The sequence below is a fragment of the Oncorhynchus mykiss genome, chromosome 25 (assembly GCF_013265735.2).
Source record: "Oncorhynchus mykiss isolate Arlee chromosome 25, USDA_OmykA_1.1, whole genome shotgun sequence".
NCBI classification, from domain to species: domain Eukaryota; kingdom Metazoa; phylum Chordata; class Actinopteri; order Salmoniformes; family Salmonidae; genus Oncorhynchus; species Oncorhynchus mykiss.
Window position 1 is genome coordinate 35,116,484 of NC_048589.1, and position 25,679 is coordinate 35,142,162.

Genomic DNA, 25,679 nt, shown 5'->3' on the forward strand with positions numbered 1-25,679 from the left:
TATAGATAGAAAGTTTAATTCATGGGTTCAAAAGACAGAAGCAACAGGACTGAAGAAGTGTAGCCATTTTATTTTTTCAGCGAGTCCTGAAGTGTTTTAAAGCCTTACTACACAAAACAGATAACTACTGATCATCACAATCATTAACAGTCATATTATATATATAATACTAAGGCACATTCCAACAGAATGCTTTGTCTGTAGTGTCTGCCAGTTATTCTGTGTGTGTCCAAAATCAGACACTATTCCCTGTAGTTGAATCCTTTTGACCAGGCCACTATATAGGGAACAAGGTGCTATTTCAGACACACAAAGGTTCTATAGGCTACTTCCAACTATAATACTTCAGCTCATATTAATGTCAGTGAGGAATACATCAGGGTTCCTCACCACACTAACATTTTGACCATATGGAAATGTACAGCTTGGACAGCTTTTGGATGGTCTATATTCTACAAGTTTATGTTTCGTCACTGAACAGTTTATGTTCAGTTTCCTTCCTTCATTTGTCCCATAGGGGTAGCTGTAGTACAATGCAATTTCCTTATGCAATTTTACTGGTATATTCTTAACCAATCAATAAATACATCCTGTGTCAATCAAACCAATTTAAAAATGATTCCATGCCTGAACTCTATACAGTAATGTACATACACAATGTACCCTGCCAAGCCAGTAACAGGACCCTCAGAATAGCCTGGGTCCAGATGTGTTGTTCTGTATAGCAAACTCTAATGGTATCCATTGGCAAAACAGGAATCTGGAACCAGGCTACCCTCAAAAACCCACCACCCTAAAACAACATATCTTAACACCATCCAGACTCTTTCTGAAACCTAAACCCCACAGACAGAGGTTTTAATATCATCCATTTGATCAGGAATGTAGTTGGACGGCCAAAACAGTATAAATCTGGGTCTTTGTAGTAGTGCTCCTGTCCTGATCAGCACCATCTGCACCTGTAGCCAGACTACTCCCTCTCTCCCAGGTGAGATAGATCCCTACCCCTGGCCTGTCAGCATGTTACCGTGACAACGCAGCACCTTCCTTTAAAACACCATGTATCACTACTCTGAGGAAAGCCTAAAATGTGTTATGTTTACAGAGAGGGATTATTTTAAACTTTTCACCCGGTCTCTAAACTCCCCCTCAACGGATCTATGCTGAACTGTCCCGTTAAAAAGGTACTTAAAGAGAAATAAAATGAAAATAAAATATGTTTTATGGCAGTTCTTAAAGTTACATTTTATGTTGGGTTGTAATGCGTATATATCCACACTCGTAAATATACATAAACATGACAAACTGATCATGAACTCATAAAAGTGAAGAATGGGCTTCTTGGCCCTTATGCTTTAGTGGGGAGAGAGAATGGCATTCACATACACTAATGTGGTGCTTTTGGTTTCACTACGGACCCACTGATTTCAATAAATATATATATTTTACGTGTAAATAAGATGTAATTTAGAAGGTCGCTGTGCTAGGAGGCTGAGGTGGGCATAGCCAGGTGGTACAGGTTTCAGGGGTTGAAGGGGAGGAAATAGAGGCTAGTGGCGGGGTCTCAGGTCTCTGGGCTGCTTATAGAACGAGCTATAGAGGCTAGCCTAGTGATAATAACACTGTGTTGGATCGTGGAAGTAGTATTGGAGAAGTCAGGTTGGTCTCGGAGGCTGGGGACTGGACGGGGCAGACAGCAGCAGCTCAGGGCTGGGCCTCTGTGCAGACATCCTTCTCGTAGATGTAGCTGCCTACACCACCAGTGTTCACCCCTGGAGAGACAAGAACACGTTTTACATTTGAGTCATTTAGCAGGCGATCTTATCCAGAGCGACTTACAGTAGTGAGTGCAGACATTTTCAGATCACATGCGGAAAATGTATTGCAGTATAACAAATCATTTATTTTCAGTTGGTGGTTTGAAACAGTCTGAGTAAGTTGCATCACCTTTGTGTCGGAAGAGCAATATGAGTGGGTTCTTTAAAAAGCAATTATACACTGCATAGACTACTGTTACAGTACAGCTAATACATGTCAGACAACAGCACCACCTGGTGGTTGAATAAAGACGACAAGCGACGCGCCTACCTTTGGGTCCGAAGAGACAAGCATAGCATGGCTTGTGGCAGTATGGCTGGCCATCATGCTGTAAAGAAATATAAAACAATGTAACCATACCACGTATTCATTGAGAATATCCATATTAGAACACATTTATCGGGCAGCAGGTAGCCTAATGGTTAGAGCCTAGTGGTTAAGAGTGTTGGACTAGTAACCGAAAGGTTGCAAGATTGAATCCCCGAGCTGACAAGGTAAAAATCTGTAATTCTGCCCCTGAACAAGGCAGTTAACCCACTGTTCCTAGGCCGTCATTGAAAATAAGAATTTGTTCTTAACTGACTTGCCTAGTAAAATAAAAATCATATTTAGGTGCATTCAAGAAGACCAGCCTTAACAAGGTGTTGTGTAGATTCCCTGATATTAATAATGACTAGTTATTTAGGATGCAAGCTTATTTGTAGATCAGTGATTTTGTGCAGGGCCTTGTTCAGGCCAACTCCTTTGAACACAGTCTTTGAATAGCTGGCCCCTTCCTGTTTAAATTCCCCTTTCACCCCATCCTCAACCCTTCTTTCTCCATCACCTCCCATCCTATACATCCCTCTCTCTCTCCTACCTCTGCATGGCTGCCGGCGGCCAGGGTCTTGCTGCACCTCTCACAGCGGAGACAGGGCCGATGCCAGTCTTTCCCCAGGGAAGTCACCTTCTCAGCTGTCACACACACACACACACACACACACACACACACATTAGAAATTAGATGCATTCATCTCAGGGTTGCTTCAGCAGGTGCCTCAGATATGTTTGAAACTTAATTCAAAGGAATGACACACAGGAGCACACAATACCATGGCAACTGCACAACAGTTAATTCTCACCCTGGTAGTGTGTGATAGGTACTTAATATAAATGGCTACTTACCAAAGTAGACCTTCTTGTTACACCTGGGACACAGGTTGGCCTCACCAGAGAAGGTAGTGATGCTGGAAGCTGTACACACACACACACACAGTAGTATGGCCTACGGCCTGCAACGGTGCAAAAGCCCAGTGTGAACAGCTAAATAAACTACCCTGTGACCGTCCCTGGAGTGAGCCTGGTTTTAGCCTTTCCCCTGGAGTGAGCCTGGTGTTAACCTGTTGTTAGCCTGATGTTAGCCTTTCCCCTGGTGTTAACCGGTTGTTAGCCTGATGTTAGCCTTTCCCCTGGTGTTAACCTGTTAGCCTTTCCCCTGGTGTTAACCTGTTAGCCTTTCCCCTGGTGTTAACCTGTTAGCCTTTCCCCTGGTGTTAGCCTGATGTTAGCCTTTCCCCTGGTGTTAACCTGTTAGCCTGATGTTAGCCTTTCCCCTGGTGTTAACCTGTTAGCCTGATGTTAGCCTTTCCCCTGGAGTGAGCCCGGTGTTAGCCCGGTGTTAGCCTTTCCCCTGGAGTGAGCCTGGTGTTAGCCTTTCCCCTGGAGTGAGCCTGGTGTTAGCCTTTCCCCTGGAGTGAGCCTGGTGTTAGCCTTTCCCCTGGAGTGAGCCTGGTGTTAGCCTTTCCCCTGGAGTGAGCCTGGTGTTAACCTGTTGTTAGCCTGATGTTAGCCTTTCCCCTGGTGTTAACCTGTTAGCCTGATGTTAGCCTTTCCCCTGGAGTGAGCCCGGTGTTAGCCTGGTGTTAGCCTTTCCCCTGGAGTGAGCCTGGTGTTAGCCTTACCCCTGGAGTGAGCCTGGTGTTAGCCTTTCCCCTGGAGTGAGCCTGGTGTTAGCCTTTCCCCTGGAGTGAGCCTGGTGTTAGCCTTTCCCCTGGAGTGAGCCTGGTGTTAGCCTTTCCCCTGGAGTGAGCCTGGTGTTAGCCTTTCCCCTGGAGTGAGCCTGGTGTTAGCCTTTCCCCTGGAGTGAGCCTGGTGTTAGCCTTTCCCCTGGAGTGAGCCTGGTGTTAGCCTTTCCCCTGGAGTGAGCCTGGTGTTAGCCTTTCCCCTGGTGTTAGACTGGTTTTAGCCTGGTGTTAGACTGGTGTTAGCCTTTACCCCTGGAGTGAGCCTGGTGTTAGCCTTTCCCCTGGTGTTAGACTGGTTTTAGCCTGGTGTTAGACTGGTGTTAGCCTTTACCCCTGGAGTGAGCCTGGTGTTAGCCTTTCCCCTGGTGTTAGACTGGTTTTAGCCTTTACCCCTGGAGTGAGTCTGACCTGTGTAGTTGGGATCTAATCACAGGAAGACAACAAGGGTCTGCTACTCCTTTAGGATAAAGGTGTTAGCCTGCATTGTAGGGCCTGTATAGCAGGGCCTGCGTTGTAGTGCCTGTGTAGTAGGGCCTGTGTAGTAGGGCCTGTGTAGCAGGGCCTGTGTAGCAGGGCCTGTGTAGCAGGGCCTGTATAGTAGGGTTTGAGTCAGCAGGAAGACAACACACAGTCTGCTAATCCTTTCTAGCAAAGGCAGCTACTTCCAATATTTCACGTCATCAGTTACACACATGGACACATGTAAACATGCGCGTTCTTTCACGCATATGTAGCATGTACCTTTGACAGGAGCCCTGGGTACCAACGCCGCCTTCTCCTCAGGTTTGGGGGGGGCATCCACGTCAGTTGGGGTCGGGCTATTGTTGAGGGGGGCTTCATACACATAGGACCCTGCTCCACCGATGTTTACACCTACAGAGGTCATAGGTCAGGTTCAGCCCAGAGCCATATATATATATATCTATCTATCATAAGATACATATTATTTCATAGAACATATTTCCAAACATTTAGCAATCATAACATATGGCTGTGGTTCAGCCCATCTGCTTACTACACAACAGTGTGTCTCTAAACAGTACAATCAAACTGGAGGTTATTAGGAAGTCAGTTTGAAGATCGTCAGATAGTTTTAACCACTGGGCTTTGGACAGACATACAAGTGTACTGCACCTTTTGGTCCGAAGAGGGCAGCATAGCATGGTTTGTGGCAGAAGGGCTTCCCATCATGCTGTGTAAAGGGAATACAGAAGAGGAGAATGACAGACAGGGAGTAAATAACAAGTCTAAAACACAAGACTAACAACCATATATTGGCTATTTCCTTTTTCTAGCCAGACTCATGCATTGTGTGTGTGTGTGTGTGTGTGTGTGTGTGTGTGTGAGAGTAAGAGTGAGAGAGGGGCTGAGACAGAGATAAAATGCACCACAGCATCCTGAGAAAGAGTCTGATAAATCAACAGTACTGGTATCCTGGTTACAACGACAACGTTTGGACATACGGTGTAGATGCAACACACAGACATGGGAGAATGGAAAGTGGGGATCAAACCAAACGCATCACATTCGGGTCCTGTTCAGGAGAATGGTTTTGGTTGGAGGATTACGGATTGGTGGTCATGTAATAGTTGTCAGTGGTCAAATCAAACAGTCATGTAACAGGCAGCCAGGCAGCAGAGGGATCAGGGCCTGGGACAGATACCAGACCATCGTCCAGAAGAGAAGAGGAGACAGTGGTGATGTAACAACAGAGTGGCCTAGGTCAGCCAGTCAGCCAGCCAGCCAGTCGGAGGATCATCAGGGTCTAGACCAGAGAACAGACATCCAGTCAGCTAGTCAGTCAGTAGGAGGATCATCAGGGTCTAGACCAGACATCCAGTCAGCCAGTCAGTCAGTAGGAGGATCATCAGGGTCTAGACCAGAGAGCAGACATCCAGTCAGCTAGTCAGTCAGTAGGAGGATCATCAGGGTCTAGACCAGACATCCAGTCAGCCAGTCAGTCAGTAGGAGGATCATCAGGGTCTAGACCAGAGAACAGACATCCAGTCAGCTAGTCAGTCAGTAGGAGGATCATCAGGGTCTAGACCAGACATCCAGTCAGCCAGTCAGTCAGTAGGAGGATCAGGGTCTAGACCAGAGAACAGACATCCAGTCAGCCAGTCAGTCAGTAGGAGGATCAGGGTCTAGACCAGAGAGCAGACATCCAGTCCAGGCCAAATTCATATTTCCTCCACTCCATTTCTCACCTCGCCACTTTCGCAAAATGGATTGGAGGAGGTTCGAGGGGAGGGAGGGACCTTGGATACTCTCCTCCAATACAGTTGAGGAGGAGGCGAGGATGTAAGAGGGATCTCCTCACAGGAGATATGTGATTTACTGGGCCTGGAAGTGGTATCTCTTCACAGCATATATCACACTGGCTACAGCCCTTGTCGTCTTATAGCGTTATAGTACACCAATAACCCCCCCCATCTATGAACCCGCCCTTCTGTTTCCATGACGATAGGGTACACACTGTGTGTGTGTGTGTGTGGAATCTGCTGTCTGTTCATGGAGAGGAGAGGACGGACTAGAGGACATGTAATCGCTGTGTGTGTGTGTGTGTGTGTGTATGTGGAATCTGCTGTCTGTTCATGGAGAGGAGAGGACGGACTAGAGGACACACATATATATATATATACACACACAGAGATTAAACAACCCAGGCCAGGTCTGGCAGCACCCACTACTAGCCTGGTCACAGGCCAGGTCAACATCTAGTATATAGCGATGACTGTCTGAGGTCTGGTCTGGGGGGGAAATTGAGTTTGTGTCGTAAAAAAAGATGCAGAATTCCCATCCTTCATTTCTTCCTGTTCTGTTCTGATCCAGGGACAGTGTTGTTTCACACAGGAGGAGATGTTCACTATTCCTGTTCTGTTCTGATCCAGGGACAGTGTTGTTTCACACAGGAGGAGATGTTCACTATTCCTGTTCTGTTCTGATCCAGGGACAGTGTTGTTTCACACAGGAGGAGATGTTCACTATTCCTGTTCTGATCCAGGGACAGTGTTGTTTCACACAGGAGGAGATGTTCACTATTCCTGTTCTGTTCTGATCCAGGGACAGTGTTGTTTCACACAGGAGGAGATGTTCACTATTCCTGTTCTGTTCTGATCCAGGGACAGTGTTGTTTCACACAGGAGGAGATGTTCACTATTCCTGTTCTGTTCTGATCCAGGGACAGTGTTGTTTCACACAGGAGGAGATGTTCACTATTCCTGTTCTGTTCTGATCCAGGGACAGTGTTGTTTCACAGTGACGTACAGTAACAGCATGTGTGGAGGAGATATGAGAGAGGACTGGAGGGGATATACAGTAGATTGACTACAACACACAGATATGGTGGAGATAGAAACTAGAATGGCTGTCTAACGGAGTAAAATAGAACCCTTTTACAACATGTTATACTGGTATTTGTATGGGCTGGCTGGCTTGCTAGGTCCTAAAGTGACTAGACAAACAGCTAACCTTCAGCAAGGACATCAGCTGCAAATCTACAGTGTACAGCTGTAGGCCTATAGTATTGTGATGGTCATGTTTCAGTGATATTCTGAGAGCTGCTGATCCATCTGTGTGTGTGTGAGAGTGTGAGAGTGAGTGAGTGAGTGTGTGTCAAATAGTCAATACAAAATTGAGGCCTGCATTGGGGGGCTCCCGAGTGGTGCAGCGGTCTAAGACACTGCATCTCAGTGCTTGAGGCGTCACTACAAACACCCTAGTTTGAATCTAGGCTGTATCACAACCGGCCATGATTGGGAGCCCCATAGGGCGGCACACGATTGGTCCAGCGTCATCCGGGTTTGGCCAGTGTAAATAAGAATTTGTTCTTAACTGACTTGCCTAGTTAAATAAAACAAGGGGTTTTACCATAAGCTATACCAGGTGGATCTACAGACGTTGCATCTTAACTTTGTAAATTCCACTTAGAAATTGCAGACTTAATTTTCCATTACGAAATAATTATCAACCCCTACAAAAATGTTCACCTCAGCATGTCCTCCTGCGTTCAGAGTTTTGCTACAGCGGCCACACTTCAGACAGAACTTATGCCAGTCCTTCCCCAGTGATGACACCTTCTCAGCTAGAGAGAGAGAGAGAAAGGACAAACAGAGAGATAGGGAAAGGGCGGGGGAAGAAGATTATTAGAGAAAACATTTGAATAAAGCAGCATTTCCTCCTTTGATTAAAATAAACAACTTCACTTCCTTTTCTCGGTCTTCTTAAGGTCTTTATATACCTCTGTATAACTGTAGTCTTCTTAAGGTCTTTATATACCTCTGTATAACCTATTATAACTGTAGTCTTTATATACCTCTGTATAACTGTAGTCTTTATATACCTCTGTATAACCCATTATAACTGTAGTCTTTATATACCTCTGTATAACCCATTATAACTGTAGTCTTTATATACCTCTGTATAACCCATTATAACTGTAGTCTTTATATACCTCTGTATAACCCATTATAACTGTAGTCTTTATATACCTCTGTATAACCCATTATAACTGTAGTCTTTATATACCTCTGTATAACCCATTATAACTGTAGTCTTTATATACCTCTGTATAACCCATTATAACTGTAGTCTTCTTAGTCTTTATATACCTCTGTATAACCCATTATAACTGTAGTCTTTATATACCTCTGTATAACCCATTATAACTGTAGTCTTCTTAGTCTTTATATACCTCTGTATAACCCATTATAACTGTAGTCTTTATATACCTCTGTATAACCCATTATAACTGTAGTCTTTATATACCTCTGTATAACCCATTATAACTGTAGTCTTTATATACCTCTGTATAACCCATTATAACTGTAGTCTTTATATACCTCTGTATAACCCATTATAACTGTAGTCTTTATATACCTCTATATAACCCATTATAACTGTAGTCTTTATATACCTCTGTTTAACCCATTATAACTGTAGTCTTTATATACCTCTGTATAACCCATTATAACTGTAGTCTTTATATACCTCTGTATAACCCATTATAACTGTAGTCTTCTTAGTCTTTATATACCTCTGTATAACCCATTATAACTGTAGTGTTCTTACGGTCTTTATATACCTCTGTATAACCCATTATACAGTGGGGCAAAACAGTATTTAGTCAGCCACCAATTGTGCAAGTTCTCCCACTTAAAGATGAGAGGCCTGTAATATTCATCAGAGGTACACTTCAACTATGACAGACAAAATGAGATTTTTTTTTCCAGAAAATCACATTGTAGGATTTTTAATGAATTAATTAGCAAATTATGGTGGAAAATAAGTATTTGGTCACCTACAAACAAGCAAGATATCATCGGTATCATCATCGGTATTATCATCGGGTATCATCGGATGGGGCCACAGTGTCTCCTGACCCCTCCTGTCTCAGCCTCCAGTATTTATGCTGCAGTAGTTCATGTGTCGGGGGGCTAGGGTCAGTCTGTTATATCTGGAGTACTTCTCCTGTCTTATCCGGTGTCCTGTGTGAATTTAAGTATGCTCTCTCTTTCTCTCTCTCGGAGGACCTGAGCCCAAAGGACCACGCCTCAGGACTACCTGGCATGATGACTCCTTGCTGTCCCCAGTCCACCTGGCCGTGCTGCTTCTCCAGTTTCAACTGTTCTGCCTGCGGCTATGGAACACTGACCTGTTCACCAGATGTGCTACCTGTCCCAGACCTGCTGGTTTCAACTCTCTAGAGACAGCAGGAGCAGTAGAGATACTCTGAATGATCGGCTATGAAAATCCAACTGACATTTACTCCTGAGGTGCTGACTTGCTGCACCCTCGACAACTACTGTGATTATTATTATTTGAACCTGCTGGTCATTTATGAACATTTGAACATCTTGGCCATGTTCTGTTATAATCTCCACCCGGCACAGCCAGAAGAGGACTGGCCACCCCTCATAGCCTGGTTCTCTAGGTTTCTTCCTAGGTTTTGGTCTTTCTAGGGAGTTTTTCCTAGCCACCGTGCTTCTACACCTGCATTGCTTGCTGTTTGGGGTTTTAGGCTGGGTTTCTGTACAGCACTTTGATATATCAGCTGATGTAAGAAGGGCTATATAAATACATTTGATTTGATCTGTAGTCTTCTTAAGGTCTTTATACACCTCTGTATAACCCATTGTAACTGTCACTCCTCTACAGTAGAGAATGGAGCTCCGCAGTGCTTTACACTGTAGTTAGTATAATGATTTTCTGTGTTCCACTGATTCCTATTTGGTAGTCTATTAGGCAAATAGAGAAGTGGGTATTATGATCCTGAGCGTGCTTGAAGTGAACCAAATGCAAAGCTGCTGTGAGGTCATCAGGAAGGGTATGGCTGGACAGCAGGGTCTCAACAGCAGCTAACCCAAATCCCTTCTCCTCCCTCTCCCCACACCCTTTCCAATTTTACAACCCTCCCCCTCTCCCTCTCCCACCTGCCCTCTCCCTCCTCCTCGCTCTCACTCTCCCTCTCCATCCCTCCTTCCCCCCCCCCCTCCTCGCTCTCCCTCTCTCCATCCCTCCTTCCTTCCCCCTCCTCCTCCTCGCTCTCCCTCCCTCATTCCTTCCCCCTCCTCGCTCTCCCTCTCTCCTTCCTTCCCCCTCCTCCTCCTCGCTCTCCCTCTCTCCATCCCTCCTTCCTTCTCCCTCCTCCTCCTCGCTCTCCCTCTCTCCATCCCTCCTTCCTTCTCTCCATCCCTCCTCCCCCCCCCCCCCCCTCCAGACAATGGTCCAGAGGTCTGCATGACCAGCTAAGCTCCCTACAGGAAACACCTTCTCTTACAATGGCAGGGCACAATCAGTCGGAAGTTAGGCCAGACCCCGCTTCCTACACCTCCCTCATCCCCTTTCTCTCTCCTCCTCTCTTCCCGCATGGGGACAGAGGATTATTTTAGAAGGATTGTTAGAAGGATTGTCAGTAACTCCCCATTGGGCTGTTTATGTTCTCTCTCCTCCTCTCTTCCCGCATGGGGACAGAGGATTATTTTAGAAGGATTGTCAGCGACTCCCCATTGGGCAGTTTATGTTCTCTTTCCAATCAGTGTCATTGTCATCACTTCTCACTGTCAACTGCACAAAAGAATAACCTAAGAGTGGTGTAGGATAACGGCTAGAGTTGTTGGACCTCCCACAAACAGAACAGCACAGTAGAACACAGCTCCAGTGTAATCTAACCAAATCACAGATTAGCCTAGATCAATGATTTCTTATCAAATGGGAGCGATTACAGACAATGTAGGCCTATGAGTAGGATGGGACACTTAAGGGACAGGTTAGCTAGACTGAGGGACAGGTTAGCTAGATGATAAACAGGCCAGCTAACAGATGTATGAGTGAGACGGGATGGAAGCCTATACCAGTCAGCCAGCCAGTCCTCTGGCATTGTCTGAAGGACAGGTGATCAAGAGACCAGTTAAAACAGCTCTTCAGTTTAAAGGGTTGCTGTTATTGTTAGAGGAGAGAGGTTGTGAAAGGGCTGTCTGGGATATGAGTGTGTGTTAGTAGAAGAGAAGGATACCCAGCTGTCTATCCCCTGGCTGTCCTCCAAACAACCATTTCTCCTATACGATGCTGCGTGCACACACACATACACACACACACACACACGAAATGGGCATTTGGACATTATTTCACTATTCAAATAATATCATACCATTTTTTCAGATATACGAATAATATAACATTTAAATAAACATCTCTTCAATCTCTTGACCAATCAGAATGATGCAAATGCACATGGCAGCAGACAGGCTTCTTTTCTCTGTAGTCTTTCTCTAAAAGCAACAGGCTGCTTTTCTCTGTAGTCTTTCTCTAAAAGCAACAGGCTGCTTTTGTCTGTAGTCTCTCTAAAAGCAACAGGCTGCTTTTCTCTGTAGTCTTTTTCTAAAAGCAACAGGCTGCTTTTATTTCTTTCTCTAAAAGCAACAGGCTGCTTTTCTCTGTAGTCTTTCTCTAAAAGCAACAGGCTGCTTTTCTCTGTAGTCTTTTTCTAAAAGCAACAGGCTGCTTTTCTCTGTAGTCTTTTTCTAAAAGCAACAGGCGGCTGCTTTTATGTCTTTCTCTAAAAGCAACAGGCTGCTTTTCTCTGTAGTCTTTTTCTAAAAGCAACAGGCTGCTTTTATGTCTTTCTCTAAAAGCAACAGGCTGCTTTTCTCTGTAGTCTTTCTCTAAAAGCAACAGGCTGCTTTTCTCTGTAGTATTTTTCTAAAAGCAACAGGCTGCTTTTCTCTGTAGTCTTTTTCTAAAAGCAACAGGCTGCTTTTCTCTGTAGTCTTTTTCTAAAAGCAACAGGCTGCTTTTCTCTGTAGTCTTTCTCTAAAAGCAACAGGCTGCTTTTCTCTGTAGTCTTTCTCTAAAAGCAACAGGCTGCTTTTCTCTGTAGTCTTTCTCTAAAAGCAACAGGCTGCTTTTCTCTGTAGTCTTTCTCTAAAAGCAACAGGCTGCTTTTCTCTGTAGTCTTTCTCTAAAAGCAACAGGCTGCTTTTCTCTGTAGTCTTTCTCTAAAAGCAACAGGCTGCTTTTCTCTGTAGTCTTTTTCTAAAAGCAACAGGCTGCTTTTCTCTGTAGTCTTTCTCTAAAAGCAACAGGCTGCTTTTCTCTGTAGTCTTTCTCTAAAAGCAACAGGCTGCTTTTCTCTGTAGTCTTTCTCTAAAAGCAACAGGCTGCTCTTCTCTGTAGTCTTTCTCTAAAAGCAACAGGCTGCTTTTCTCTGTAGTCTTTCTCTAAAAGCAACAGGCTGCTTTTCTCTGTAGTCTTTTTCTAAAAGCAACAGGCTGCTTTTATGTCTTTCTCTAAAAGCAACAGGCTGCTTTTCTCTGTAGTCTTTCTCTAAAAGCAACAGGCTGCTTTTCTCTGTAGTCTTTCTCTAAAAGCAGCAGGCTGCTTTTCTCTGTAGTCTTTTTCTAAAAGCAACAGGTTGCTTTTATGTCTTTCTCTAAAAGCAACAGGCTGCTTTTCTCTGTAGTCTTTTTCTAAAAGCAACAGGCTGCTTTTATGTCTTTCTCTAAAAGCAACAGGCTGCTTTTCTCTGTAGTCTTTCTCTAAAAGCAACAGGCTGCTTTTCTCTGTAGTCTTTTTCTAAAAGCAACAGGCTGCTTTTATGTCTTTCTCTAAAAGCAACAGGCTGCTTTTCTCTGTAGTCTTTCTCTAAAAGCAACAGTGATTTTTGCCACGATAGAACTGATTGTGTTACAAAAAGTTGATCTGTGTCAAGTCTTGTGGAAACTCTGTTAGCTTGCCCCCCAGTCATTGCTACTTAAAGTAGGGCAAATAGCATACCTATGTCAGGGCAGCCTGGATGGATAAATGTGCAGCAAGAGCTCAATGCATGGTTCTGAAAACTACATTCAAAAGTTTGTTTTATTAAATTAAGTATTTCAAATGCATCATAGTATATCCTTGAAGCGAACAATGTCACAAGGATCATCTCATTTAATTTATAACAAAGCTTTTTCATTGTAAAAATAGGACGATTTATATATTTTTAAAAATATGAACACAACTCAAGAAACCGAATACTAACGTCCGTTAGGATACCCGGATAACCGTGTTCCTAACACACACACACACACACACACACACACACACACACACACGTAAAAGGTTTTACAAGGCTCCGTGTTGACCCGCTAATGAAAGGTCACCATCACCCCTGCCTCGTTATGGTAATGAGTGAACACTAGTGTAAACACACACACCGGAGCTCAGAGGGAAATCCTCAGGATATGCTGGTTAACATGGTAAACACTGCTGAGGATGTGGACAGTCCTACAGGACAGCTGAGGACAGGTGAGTTTGATGACAGCATAACTGAACATTTTGTGCTTATCTCTAACGGGATAGTGTTCCAAACAACTTGATTACAACTGCTTAATTATCAACCCTAACGAGCCAGAAGCACCCAAACACCACAATTCACACACAGCCACGGGATGCACACATCACACAGTCACGCAAACACACAGTCTCACACACGCACGTGCAAACGCACAGACACACAACCCAGGCCAAGTGGATGAGCTGAGCTGAGCTTACCTTGGATCTCTGTGTCTGTTAAACAAGGTTTAACAAGTCATCACAGGCAAATAATGACTAGACTACTCCGCCTAGAACAACAACGACACAGCTGAACTACATGCAACACTACAGCAGCAGGAACAGGGAGGAATGTCAATGGGATAGTGATACCTTCTTATGAAATTACTTAAACTGGATTACAATTTAACTAAAATCCAAATCAGCAGGATGACACCGTATGACCTCCGCCCACTCATATCTGATACGTGTGTTTCATTCTAGGTGTCATGCATGTAGTTCTACAATAGCCACGAAGATCGTTAACAGCTCCAGCATTTCCACAGTTGGCTAGATTTGAGAACAGTATTCTACTAACTATAGCCCTCCATCACATGAAGTGATCAAGGCGGTTAACCCCAACGACTGCTCCCTGGGCGCCGATGACGTGGATGTCCATTAAGGCAGCCTCCCGCACCGCTCTGATTCAGAGGGGTTGTTGGGGTTGTGCAACTGACCAGTGATCCGTTTCCACTTCCTCCTTTCATTAGAGTTCACCCATCACTCCATCGCTTAGGCTACATTCTTTCCCACCAGCATCTGGAGAAGGTCTATTTTAAACACTACAAGCCCTGGATGAAGAACATTCTTCTTGTGACAAATATTGAATTAATAGCTTACTAACAAGGGAATTAATAGCTTACAACAACATTTAAATTAAGTCTATTTTATTTATTTATTAAGTTTATTTGGCAACAAAACACCAGTCTCAGAGAATGAGAAGTGGGGCACTGCACCAGATCTAGCTGGTAGCTAACACCAGTCTCAGAGAATGAGAAGTGGGGCACTGCACCAGATCTAGCTGGTAGCTAACACCAGTCTCAGATAATGAGAAGTGGTGCACTGCACCAGATCTAGCTGGTAGCTAACACCAGTCTCAGAGAATGAAAAGTGGGGCACTGCACCAGATCTAGCTGGTAGCTAACACCAGTCTCAGAGAATGAGAAGTGGGGCACTGCACCAGATCTAGCTGGTAGCTAACACCAGTCTCAGATAATGAGAAGTGGTGCACTGCACCAGATCTAGCTGGTAGCTAACACCAGTCTCAGAGAATGAGAAGTGGGGCACTGCACCAGATCTAGCTGGTAGCTAACACCAGTCTCAGATAATGAGAAGTGGTGCACTGCACCAGATCTAGCTGGTAGCTAACACCAGTCTCAGAGAATGAGAAGTGGTGCAATGCACCAGATCTAGCTGGTAGCTAACACCAGTCTCAGAGAATGAGAAGTGGTGCAATGCACCAGATCTAGCTGGTAGCTAACACCAGTCTCAGAGAATGAGAAGTGGTGCAATGCACCAGATCTAGCTGGTAGCTAACACCAGTCTCAGAGAATGAGAAGTGGGGCACTCCACCAGATCTAGCTGGTAGCTAACACCAGTCTCAGAGAATGAGAAGTGGGGCACTCCACCAGATCTAGCTGGTAGCTAACACCAGTCTCAGAGAATGAGAAGTGGGGGACTCCACCAGATCTAGCTGGTAGCTAACACCAGTCTCAGAGAATGAGAAGTGGGGCACTCCACCAGATCTAGCTGGTAGCTAACACCAGTCTCAGAGAATGAGAAGTGGGGGACTCCACCAGATCTAGCTGGTAGCTAACACCAGTCTCAGAGAATGAGAAGTGGGGCACTCCACCAGATCTAGCTGGTAGCTAATTTAGATCTGCAGTCCCCGTTACTCGTGAGGTAAACTGAAATTCCAAATTCATTTAAAATTTTCCTCAGAACAAATGAGATGGAATTGACCCCAAGGCTGAATACAGAATATAAGTGGTATGTTTTTCGTTGAATGAACAGTATGATGCTATTTACATGTGTACAAGTGCACTATAGGCTAAATATTTCCAAAGTACAGTTGGTTGGACTTCTACATCAGCCATCATTAATGTGGACCTGTCTGTTCTTCAGCCCCCCCATACTGTAACCCCCCCCTCTCCCTTTATGTCCCAACCCCCCCTTCCCTCTCTCCCCCCTTCCTTCCCTCCCTTACTTATCTCCTCAATCCTCTCCAGCTGAGTCCATGCAGGCGTTTGTACGAGTCCAGCCCTCCTCGGATGACTGTACTAGTCCAGCCCTCCTCGGATGACTGTACTAGTCCAGCCCTCCTCGGATGACGGAATGTCCCAGTACCCACCATGCACCTGACTCCTGAGGACTGGGAGGCCTATAGGGTTGGTGACCAGGTGCAGGGGGCGAAAAGAGTATCTTCTCCTCTCCAGCAGCAGACAGGAAGGAACAACATTCAGCACGTGGTCCCCTCTGCATCCTCTCCCCATTCTGCCCTTTTAAATACAATGGTGGTAAAAATACACACACACCTTCGAGGCCAAATTGACCTTTGCTGTGTTTAAGACAATGGCTATTCAACATTTACACAGTCCCATGGCAAAGGTTGGCATTGTAGCCTAAATATGACATTCTTTACCTGACCCTGGCTTTGAATCTGGTTTGATTTAATGAGGTACCAGTTACATCCAATTGAACACTAGGATCAAACTCACTCTCAAACTGTGAAGGCTACATACATTACATTTCAACTGATTTCCAGCATCCAGCTCACTACAATCTGAATTTTTTTATTTTCTAATATCCAATTTGTAGCTGCAGCGATGGAACAAGACTGCAACTCCCGTACGGACTCGGGAGAGGCGAAGGTCGAGAACCGTGGGTCCTCCAAAACACGACCCCGCCAAGCTGCACTGCTTCTTGACACACTGCTCACGTAACCTGGAAGCCAGCGACACCAATGTGTCGGAGGAAACACCGTACAACTGGCCTTGCCACAGGAGTCGCTACAGCGCGATGGGACAAGGACAACCCGGCCTGACAAACCCTCCCCTAACCTGGACGATGCTGGGCCAATTGTACGTGGCTTCATCGGTCTCCCGGTCGCGGCCGGCTGCGACACAGCCTGTGATGGAACCAAGACCTGTAGTGATGCAGTGCCTTAGACCGCTGCGTCACTCGGGAGGCCATCTAAAATCTGAACTTCTAATTAGCCCCAAGACCATAGGCATTATGGTAATAGTGTAGCTTAAAGCTTTATCTTTATGCCTTCTGATGGGCTGGGTGGACAGGTCGTATATACACCCATCTAATCCTCTCAGATCTACAGAAGTGGCTCAAGAGTAAGGGGTTGGTTTGTGATTCAGCATTAGACGCGTCCCTCTGTAGGATGTGTGTTCAGGTCAGGACAAGCACCTCTTCCCTCCGGCTGGCTGATGCAACACAAGTGCAAAATAAACTAGTCTATGTTCCAAATGGCAACCTATATTCCCTATGTAGTGCACTACTTTTGACCAGGGTCCATAGGGACACAGCCTAACTTCCCCTAGCTTTGGAGGTCGCCTGTCGCCTCAATCAAGGCCAGGTTCTCTCTCTCTTTCCCTCTCTCCCCTTCCTTCCCCCGCTCTCTCTCTCTCTCTCTCTCTCTACACCGCTCTCATTCTGTCCCAACGTCCCTCCATGACATTTGGGACCTTGTGACTTGGGCTTGCTGATGTAAAAGTTCTCTGCAGGCTGCATCCTGGAGCGCATTGAAGCAGTGAAATAACTGTCTTCCTGTCTGTTTGTCTGTACTGGTCAAAAACAGAGGAGAGAGGAGCCTCAAGCAAAGCACAATTTTTTTTTATAGACACTCTGCCTTGCTTAGTTCACCTTTGCTCTTTCTCCCCCCTCTCTCACCCTCAATCCTAACTCATGTGCACTAAACACTAACCAGTCAGGACTTTGTGTTCTGAACTGGAGAGTCTACATATGGGCCAACATGGCTCTTTTCCAGACAACTACTGTGCTGGCATGTTACAATGGAATCAGGACGGTGTGACTGCTAATGGCACCCTATTCTTAAAGTGCACTACCTGTGACCAGGGATCTGGTGAAAAGTAGTGCACTATTTAGGGAACAAAGGGTGCTATTTGGGACACATCCATAGACCACGTGGCAGATGAAACTTTGTAGACAAAACCTATAATACTCTATGTGGGATTACTTTACACCTGTGGTCTGGTTGTCGTTTAGTGGTGAAACCAAATGCTATTTGAAATTCACATAATCTTTAGAGTCACAGAGAGAGCAGTCAGTGCATTAAATAAAGGGGCTTTAGTTCACCCTGTTCAGCTGAATATTGGAGGCTCAGGAAGACATCCTTTACAAAATGTCTACAAAAAAAAAGGCAATTTCACAGTAACCGTTTGGGTGAAGTAAATTATTAATGATTTTCTGCAGCTAGATGAAAACCAAATTAGACCTTAATGTCAAATATATATTTAAAGATCATATCTCTTATGTAAGAAACCATTTTGAGTCAACCACCTGCAGGTCAGAGCGATGAGGGCAGTTCATCTCTCAGAGCAGAGTTTACACAGGATCAATGTTCAGGCTTCTATTCTATTTGTTTTCTGCTATGTGGGTGTGTTCATTCCATAATGAAATTAGCGGGAAAAGACTTGTCGCACCGCACATGCAAACGGTTTAACGTGACAGCAACAAATATCCATCAGAAATTTAGAAAGAGGGGAGACCTAAAGATGCAACAACTAGCATGGGTTACTAATATGACTGACTGTGCCTTTGGCTACTGGACAATGAAAGAAAGTTGATTTGAAAACCAATAGAACATGAGAGAAATAGGCTACATGGTTTCAATGGTATATGGAAGTCTTTAGAAAATGATTGCCTCAAGTTCTACGGTCACATCTTACTTTGAATGAAGGTAAGTCGTGCCTCATAATATAAAGTAAAACCTTCAGCTTTTAATCAATTAAGTATCAAGTACGTTTTCAAAATGCATACTGCCTCCAGCTCATTGCAAAGTGGTGCGTGATGCGCTGAAGCCTACTGTTGCCTATAGGCACTTGGCGAATGGGAAGCGTGCTTATTATGCAATTTACCATTTGAGGAATAAGATTTGTAGCTCTTTTTAAATCGTGGCCATGAACTTTTTTTATTTTTATTTAATTTTTTAACACGTGATTGCATTTAGATTTGTTGTGCAATGATTGGTCTTATAAAAGCATGTTTCACTCCAGCAGCAAAGAATGAGCTGTTTGAGAAGCTGTAGCAGCAGCTCTCTCACTGTCTGACAGACAATCCGCTCATAAGCTCTGTATCATGCTGTGCAGGTGTGATAAGCATAAAGACTAATGAAAATACACACGAGCCAATTTAATTCCACAAAATTATGCAAATTAACATATAGAACTATAAGCATGACCGGTCAAATGCATTTACATCGACTTATGTTTCAATCAATGAATAGGAAATGCCTGCTCCCGCTCCTTCTCTCCGGTGCTCTAGGGCGCCAGGCGGCCCTTCATTACGCACACCTGTCACCATCATTACGCGCATCTGCACTCATTGGACTCACCTGGACTCCTTCACGTTTGTTGATTACCCCTCTATATCTGTCTGTTCCTCGGTTAGATCCCTGTGTCAGCATTATTGTCGTTTTGTTTTCCCCTGTCCAGACGCTGTTCGTATTCAGTTCTTGTCCGTGTTTCATTAAAATGGTCACTCCCTGTACTTGTTTCACGTCTCCAGCGTCTGTCCTTACAACTATAACGCACTGTCAGTTTTTAATAGTTTATATAATTACACTTTTAGTTTGTGTAGCTTACGGTCTGCAAACTACTGTCTGCTAGTTTGTCTTTTCTTAGCAAGTTGTTGCTAAAATAAATTGTGTTAGCTGCTAATGCTGTTAGTTGGCTAGTTAGCTTGCTAAATGTACAAGAATCAGAGAGCAAACGTAGCTAGCTAAAACAGTTCACCAATTAACTAGGCCTAGATTTTTTCCCCATATCATGCAGACCTGTGTGGCAGTGTGGAAATGATAATAAAAGTTCAAAAAAATGCTTATTACCAGCTAGCTTCAATGCCAAACAACTCTCCTTCCGTGGCCTCCAATTGTTCTTAAATACAAGTAAAACTAAATGCATGCTCTTCAACCGATCGCTACCTGCACCTACCCGCCTGTCCAACATCACTACTGAGGACGGCTCTGACTTAGAATATGTGGACAACTACAAATACCTAGGTGTCTGGTTAGACTGTAAACTCTCCTTCCAGACTCACATCAAACATCTCCAATCCAAAGTTAAATCTAGAATTGGCTTCCTATTTCGCAACAAAGCATCCTTCACTCATGCTGCCAAACATACCCTTGTAAAACTGATCATCCTACCAATCACGACTTCGATGTCATTTCTAAATTAGCCTCCAATACCCTACTCAATAAATTGGATGCAGTCTATCACAGTGCCATCTGTTTTGTCACCAAAGCCCCATATACTACCCACCACTGCGACCTGTACGCTCTCGTTGGCTGGCCCTCGTTTCAGACTCATCGTCAAACCCACTGGCTCCAGGTCACCATAGCAGCACCCACCTGTAGCACACGCTCCAGCAGGTATATCTCTCTGGTCACCCCCAAAACCAATTATTCATTTGGCCGCCTCTCCTTCCAGTTCTCTGCTGTCAATGACTGGAATGAACTACAAAAACTCTGAAACTGGAAAACACTTCTCCCTCACTAGCTTTAAGCACCAACTGTCAGAGCAGCTCACAGATTACTGCACCTGTACATAGCCCACCTATAATTTAGCCCAAACAACTACCTCTTTCCCTACTTTATTATTTATTTATTTTTCTCCTTTGCACCCCATTATTTATCTGTACTTTGCACATTCTTCCACTGCAAATCAACCATTCCAGTGTTTTACTTTCTATATTGTATTTACTTCACCGCCATGGCCTTTTTTTTGTCTTTACCTCCCTTCTCACATCGTATATAGACTTATTTTTCTACTGTATGTTTGTTTTACTCCATGTGTAACTCTGTGTTGTTGTATGTGTCGAACTGCTTTGCTTTATCTTGGCCAGGTCGCAATTGTAAATGAGAACTTGTTCTCAACTGGCCTACCTGGTTAAATAAAGGTGAAATAAAATAAATGTAAAAAAAATGAAAACCCTGCTGTGTGTGTGTGTGTGTGTGTGTGTACACACGTGGGATAAAGGAGTGTATAGTGTACTGAGTGGAAAATAGGGTGTTCTTCTCTTCTGCCCTGACACAGCCTGTCTAAGAGGAGGACTAAAGTATTCTCGAACCCAGAAAGAACACAAGTATAGCTACTATACAGACAAAGACAGACAGAAAGAAAGAGCCTTGTGTGTCTCGCTTTAAATAAAGACAAAGACATGCCCCCCCCCCACACTTAAATTCAGGAGAGGAATTCAAGGCCTGGGGCTAGAAAGACAAAGTAGGATAAAAACAGGGAGAGAGAGAGAGAGAAGATTCAACATAGAAGAGTATCATAGCAGCACATCATCATTCTCTTCCTAGTTACCATGTTGTGCACAGGAGATGCTGGCTCCCATTATATTGGTCCCCTTAGGCCTTTTCGAGTTCAACTTTGGTTTACTGATCCATGCCACCACACACACACACACACACACACATACCCCTCTGGGTATCTGTCCTGGTCATATGTCAATCAATAGTCCATGTGCATTTAATTTCCAATACAGTTTCACATCTGTGAAGCTGCAGCAGTTGAAACTTGGAACACTAGAACTTTCATCTAACAAATGTGCAGCCATGCACTCTGGGAGTTAGAGTTCATGTCAACAACCGAAGGTGACATTCTGCATTCTTTCTCTGCCAACACTTAGGCTAAGGTTTTATTTTTGGATTTCATGAAATGTGTCTAAATCCATGATAATCTTGAATATAGGTTAAACATCCCACCTACTTGATATTATTGATGATTTAATCTGGTCCAGATTCTCTACATGGAATAGAAAGCTATGAATAAGTAAAGACAGGCTAAATAGAGATTTAACACAGAAAATAAAACAAATAAGACGATTGCAATGGCTTGAAACGCCTCTAATACAGTCAACTGTTGCCTTAAATTAGAGGAGACTAAATATCACCATCTGCTAAAAGCAGCCCAATAAAGAAATAATAAAACATTACCTTTAGAAGACAACGTTTCCATTCCAGACAGTGGCACCATAAAGGGTTTCAAATGACAGACTACATAAAGAGAGGTAGGGATAAAACACCCACTGTTCCAATATTGGGCATTACCAGCTGCTGGAGGACTAGGTTGGGTGCAGACAGGGAGGTTCCTTCTCTACAGATGGCAAAGGCAAACCATTCATGTAGCACATCCAGTAGCAACACTTTCTCCCAGCTGAAGGGAGTTAGGTCAGGTGGTTAAAGAGAGGTGTGTAGGTGATATTGTAGTAAGGCAGCAAGCCCAGCTCCTTCATTTGAGAGTAGCATTCTAGAACTCCTGAGTGACATCACCCTGATGTTCCAAGTTCCAACTAAGCAGAGGGCAGCACAGCCAAGAACAGTACCAGACCTCGCCCAGACCAGACCTCATCACTTCCTGCACCAAAACTGTTACTATACTTAGTTTCTCACCCACTCTTCATTAATCACTTATAATGCAGACAAACCCACACAGGTCTCTTCACTGACTGTTCTCTCAAGGCTAGCCCTATAATCAACTACGATATTCCCAGTAAAACTGTTACTATAGTTGTACTGTAGAAATATATGAATGCAGTAAGCAACAACTTCAAAGATTTTACTGAGTTACAGTTCATAGAAAGAAATGAAACAATTGAAATACATTCATTTGGCCCTAATCTATGGATTTCACATGACTGGGCAGGGACAGAGCCATGGGTGGGCCTGGGAGGGCATAGACCCACCCACTTGGGAGCCAAGGCCATCCACTGGGGAGCCGGGCCCAGCCAATCAGAATTAATTTATTACAGAAATAAATACTCCTCAGCTCCCCCTCCCTCCACAGACACAGGTGAAGAAGCTGGATGTGGCGGTGACGTGGTTACAAACAAAAATCTAAAAACCAGGAAAAATACAACAGAGAAAACATCACAGATTTTATAGGCCCCACCTTAGAATTGCTTAACCAACATTTTACCAGGTATATTGACAGAAAACATTGGGTACTACTTTCTCTTGTACACCAAGGACCCCCAAGAGTTGTAAAGAAATAATCATTTTAGCTCGCACTATTGTTTCTTTTTTTTTTAAGTAGCGCTCATGCTAGAAAAGACAGTTGGAGACTCTTGCTCTATAGCCATCATGTGCATTATCTGGCCTTGCTGGTCATCTATGAACGTCCCGAAACCCAGTACAGCCAGAAGAGGACTGGCCAAACCTCAAAGCCTGGTTCCTCTCTAGGTTTCTTCCTAGGTTCCTGTTTTCGATGGAGTTTTTCCTAGCCACCGTGCTTCTACATCTGCATTGCTTGCTGTTTGGGGTTTCAGGCTGGGTTTCTGTATAGCACTTTGTGACAACTGCTGATGTAAAAAGAGCTTTATAAAATACATTTGATTGATTGATTTTGATCTAGACTAGTCACTGACTGTTGTCAGTTATAGCTACAGTATCAACAGCATACAGCATCAACCCCATACAGCATCAACCCCATACAGCTACAGTATCCCCAGCATCAACCCCATACAGCATCAACCCCATACAGCTACAGTATCCCCAGCATCAACCCCATACAGCATCGACATGATGCCCCATACAGCACTACAGATAAACATGGTGCCCCAGGCAGCACTCCACCCAACTGTGATGTGAAAACTTCACCCCACACGCAGTCTCAGTAAAACATGACTTGTTGCCCTCCCTCTGTGCACGCCACGCGTGTCTGTGTTACCGCCCTGTGTGTTACATAAAAATAAATAAATTAGGGGCAATGACATGACTCACCAAAGAACGGCTAACCGAGTAAAAGAGGCAGTGTTATACAGTATGTCATATAATGGTATTTGGTGCTCATCTGAAATCGTATTTGCCTGCTGTATGTAAACAATTGCCTGACTTGAGGGACTCTGACATTGGCCCATAGGATGAGCAGCAGCTGTGATGTGCACAGCCTATTTTGCTGTTACAATATGACAGACGCTTCCACTCCCTAAATTGATTTGGACCTCATGGAAGCTTCATGCACTGTTAGTTGGTGATGTGTGTGAGATGTAGTTAGTTCGTGACAGGATGAGAACTAGCCAGGAATAATTGGTTGTTCCATGCTGACAGCAAAACAACACACATGGACACACACGGACACACACACACACACACACAGATACAGTACACCTATCAAATCGGGTGACTGATTTTATCATGACATCAACTTATATATGACGCATGTGTGTGTGTCCCTGTGTGTGTTAATAAATCAAGTCTCTACACTGCCCAAACAGATGTTTGGTATCTTTGTTTGTGATCTGGGCATATGGTTGAGATGGAACAGCAGGTTTGGAACTGACACAGTTTGACTAGAACATAAGGCCACACTGCCTCCCTTCATATTGAACATTTGGCATGATCACATACTTGGCACTGACCGAGTAAGCAAGGACTGACTGTGCCGCAACCTCCAAAGCCAAATGCCAAGCACAACACATTTACTAGGCTGTCATAGTTCAGTGTCAGAGATTAATCCAATATTTTGGGAATTTTAAATAATTTGAATGAATACATACATACATACATACATACATGGAAGTTTTTGTGAGACTGAATGGATGTTTTTCAGAACTAGTCTTATCCTCTATTGCGACTAACGTAATTACACTGCAACGTATTAGTCCATTAAAATGGGTTGTTCTAAAAAATGGGTTACTCTGATTTGAGGAATGTCAGGAACGTGACAGGCTGAATACTATAGGACCATAAGGGTTTAGAAAAACAATCTTATTCAGTACATTTACAAATCCAATTAGCTATTAAAAACACCAGCCATAATGCAGACTTTCATTCTGTTTATACATGTTGGCCCTCCTTGATAATGAACAGACACTTTGTAGCTAGCTTTTGTAAACAATGACAAATTGTGCCCACAAATGTTGTGATTTTGGGTATGGGTGTTTTCTACGTTATTCTTTGTGTAAAACACCGCTTTAGCTAACTAAAACGGGCTAACCTAGCTGTAGCAGGTTGCACTGACTCTTTGCATAATTTCCCACGGGTGTTATTTTTCTAATAAATCTCAGCTAACCATGTGCACCAGAAAATAACGTTAGATAAGAGTCAGGAAATCAAGTTACTTACCAAAATACACTGTCTTGTCACACTTGGGACACTTTGAAGCCATGTTGCGATGGTTTTATCGACGAAAAAGCAGAGTTCTGTGTCCACGTTGTCTTTGTATCTCATTCAAGCGTAAGTGCTGCTCTGTTCGCTGAGAGCATCTCTTTCACATCACCGCGCTACATTTGCATAACCTCCGCCTCTTGCACCTCTTTGGTCCGGCTCGCCGTCAGTCACAGACAGGGCGGGAGAACAGGAGCGCCTGCCGGGCAGTGATGTCAAAGGACTCGGAATCAGTCTGGAGCACTCCGTCTGGAGCACTCCGTCTTTCCACACGCACACTTTTCTTTTTTCCACCCGGCGAGTAGGCAGTGGTTGGTTGAACCACAATGCGCTCTTTCACTGGAGACTTTTAGCTTTTTTTTAGGGCATGCATGATGATGGCAGATGTTGACATTTGAAATCATTGTGCTGGCACAATGAATTAATGGTTGACCTGAGTCAGAAAGATGGGGACAATAGTTGAGATATTTGTTTTACTAGTTCAGGGAAGCTTAGTAATAATATAACATGTATTTCATGACCAGTGCCCTGACATTTGACTGTTCAATCTGTAAACTCCATACAAACATGGGTCATGTTATCTGTATTCACATGGTATGCCTACAAGCAGCTGTTGAATTAACACATATGCTCCCCTCTCTGACTAC

General features: G+C 44.1%; 1 protein-coding gene across 1 annotated transcript; it reads right to left on the reverse strand.

Moving 5' to 3' along the window:
- Nucleotides 1-25,222, reverse strand: LOC110505831 (cysteine-rich protein 2). The gene is made up of 8 exons (XM_036962472.1): nucleotides 24,991-25,222; nucleotides 7,811-7,905; nucleotides 4,956-5,013; nucleotides 4,563-4,694; nucleotides 2,983-3,051; nucleotides 2,678-2,772; nucleotides 2,089-2,146; nucleotides 1-1,772 (listed from the first exon to the last, which is right to left on the reverse strand). Exons 1-8 carry the CDS (start codon nucleotides 25,031-25,033, stop codon nucleotides 1,705-1,707), a joined length of 618 nt encoding a protein of 205 aa, XP_036818367.1. The 5' UTR covers nucleotides 25,034-25,222; the 3' UTR covers nucleotides 1-1,704.
- Between the last annotated feature and the right edge of the window lie 457 nt (nucleotides 25,223-25,679).

Excerpts from the sequence above, each read along its gene's own strand:
- LOC110505831 (XM_036962472.1), bottom strand. The coding sequence starts at position 25,033 with ATGGCTTCAAAGTGTCCCAAGTGTGACAAGACAGTGTATTTTG. Across the intron at positions 3,052-4,562 it reads ACCCAGGGCTCCTGTCAAAG|CTTCCAGCATCACTACCTTC; the intron begins GTACATGCTACA and ends GTGTGTGTACAG. Across the intron at positions 2,773-2,982 it reads TAACAAGAAGGTCTACTTTG|CTGAGAAGGTGACTTCCCTG; the intron begins GTAAGTAGCCAT and ends TGTGTGTGACAG.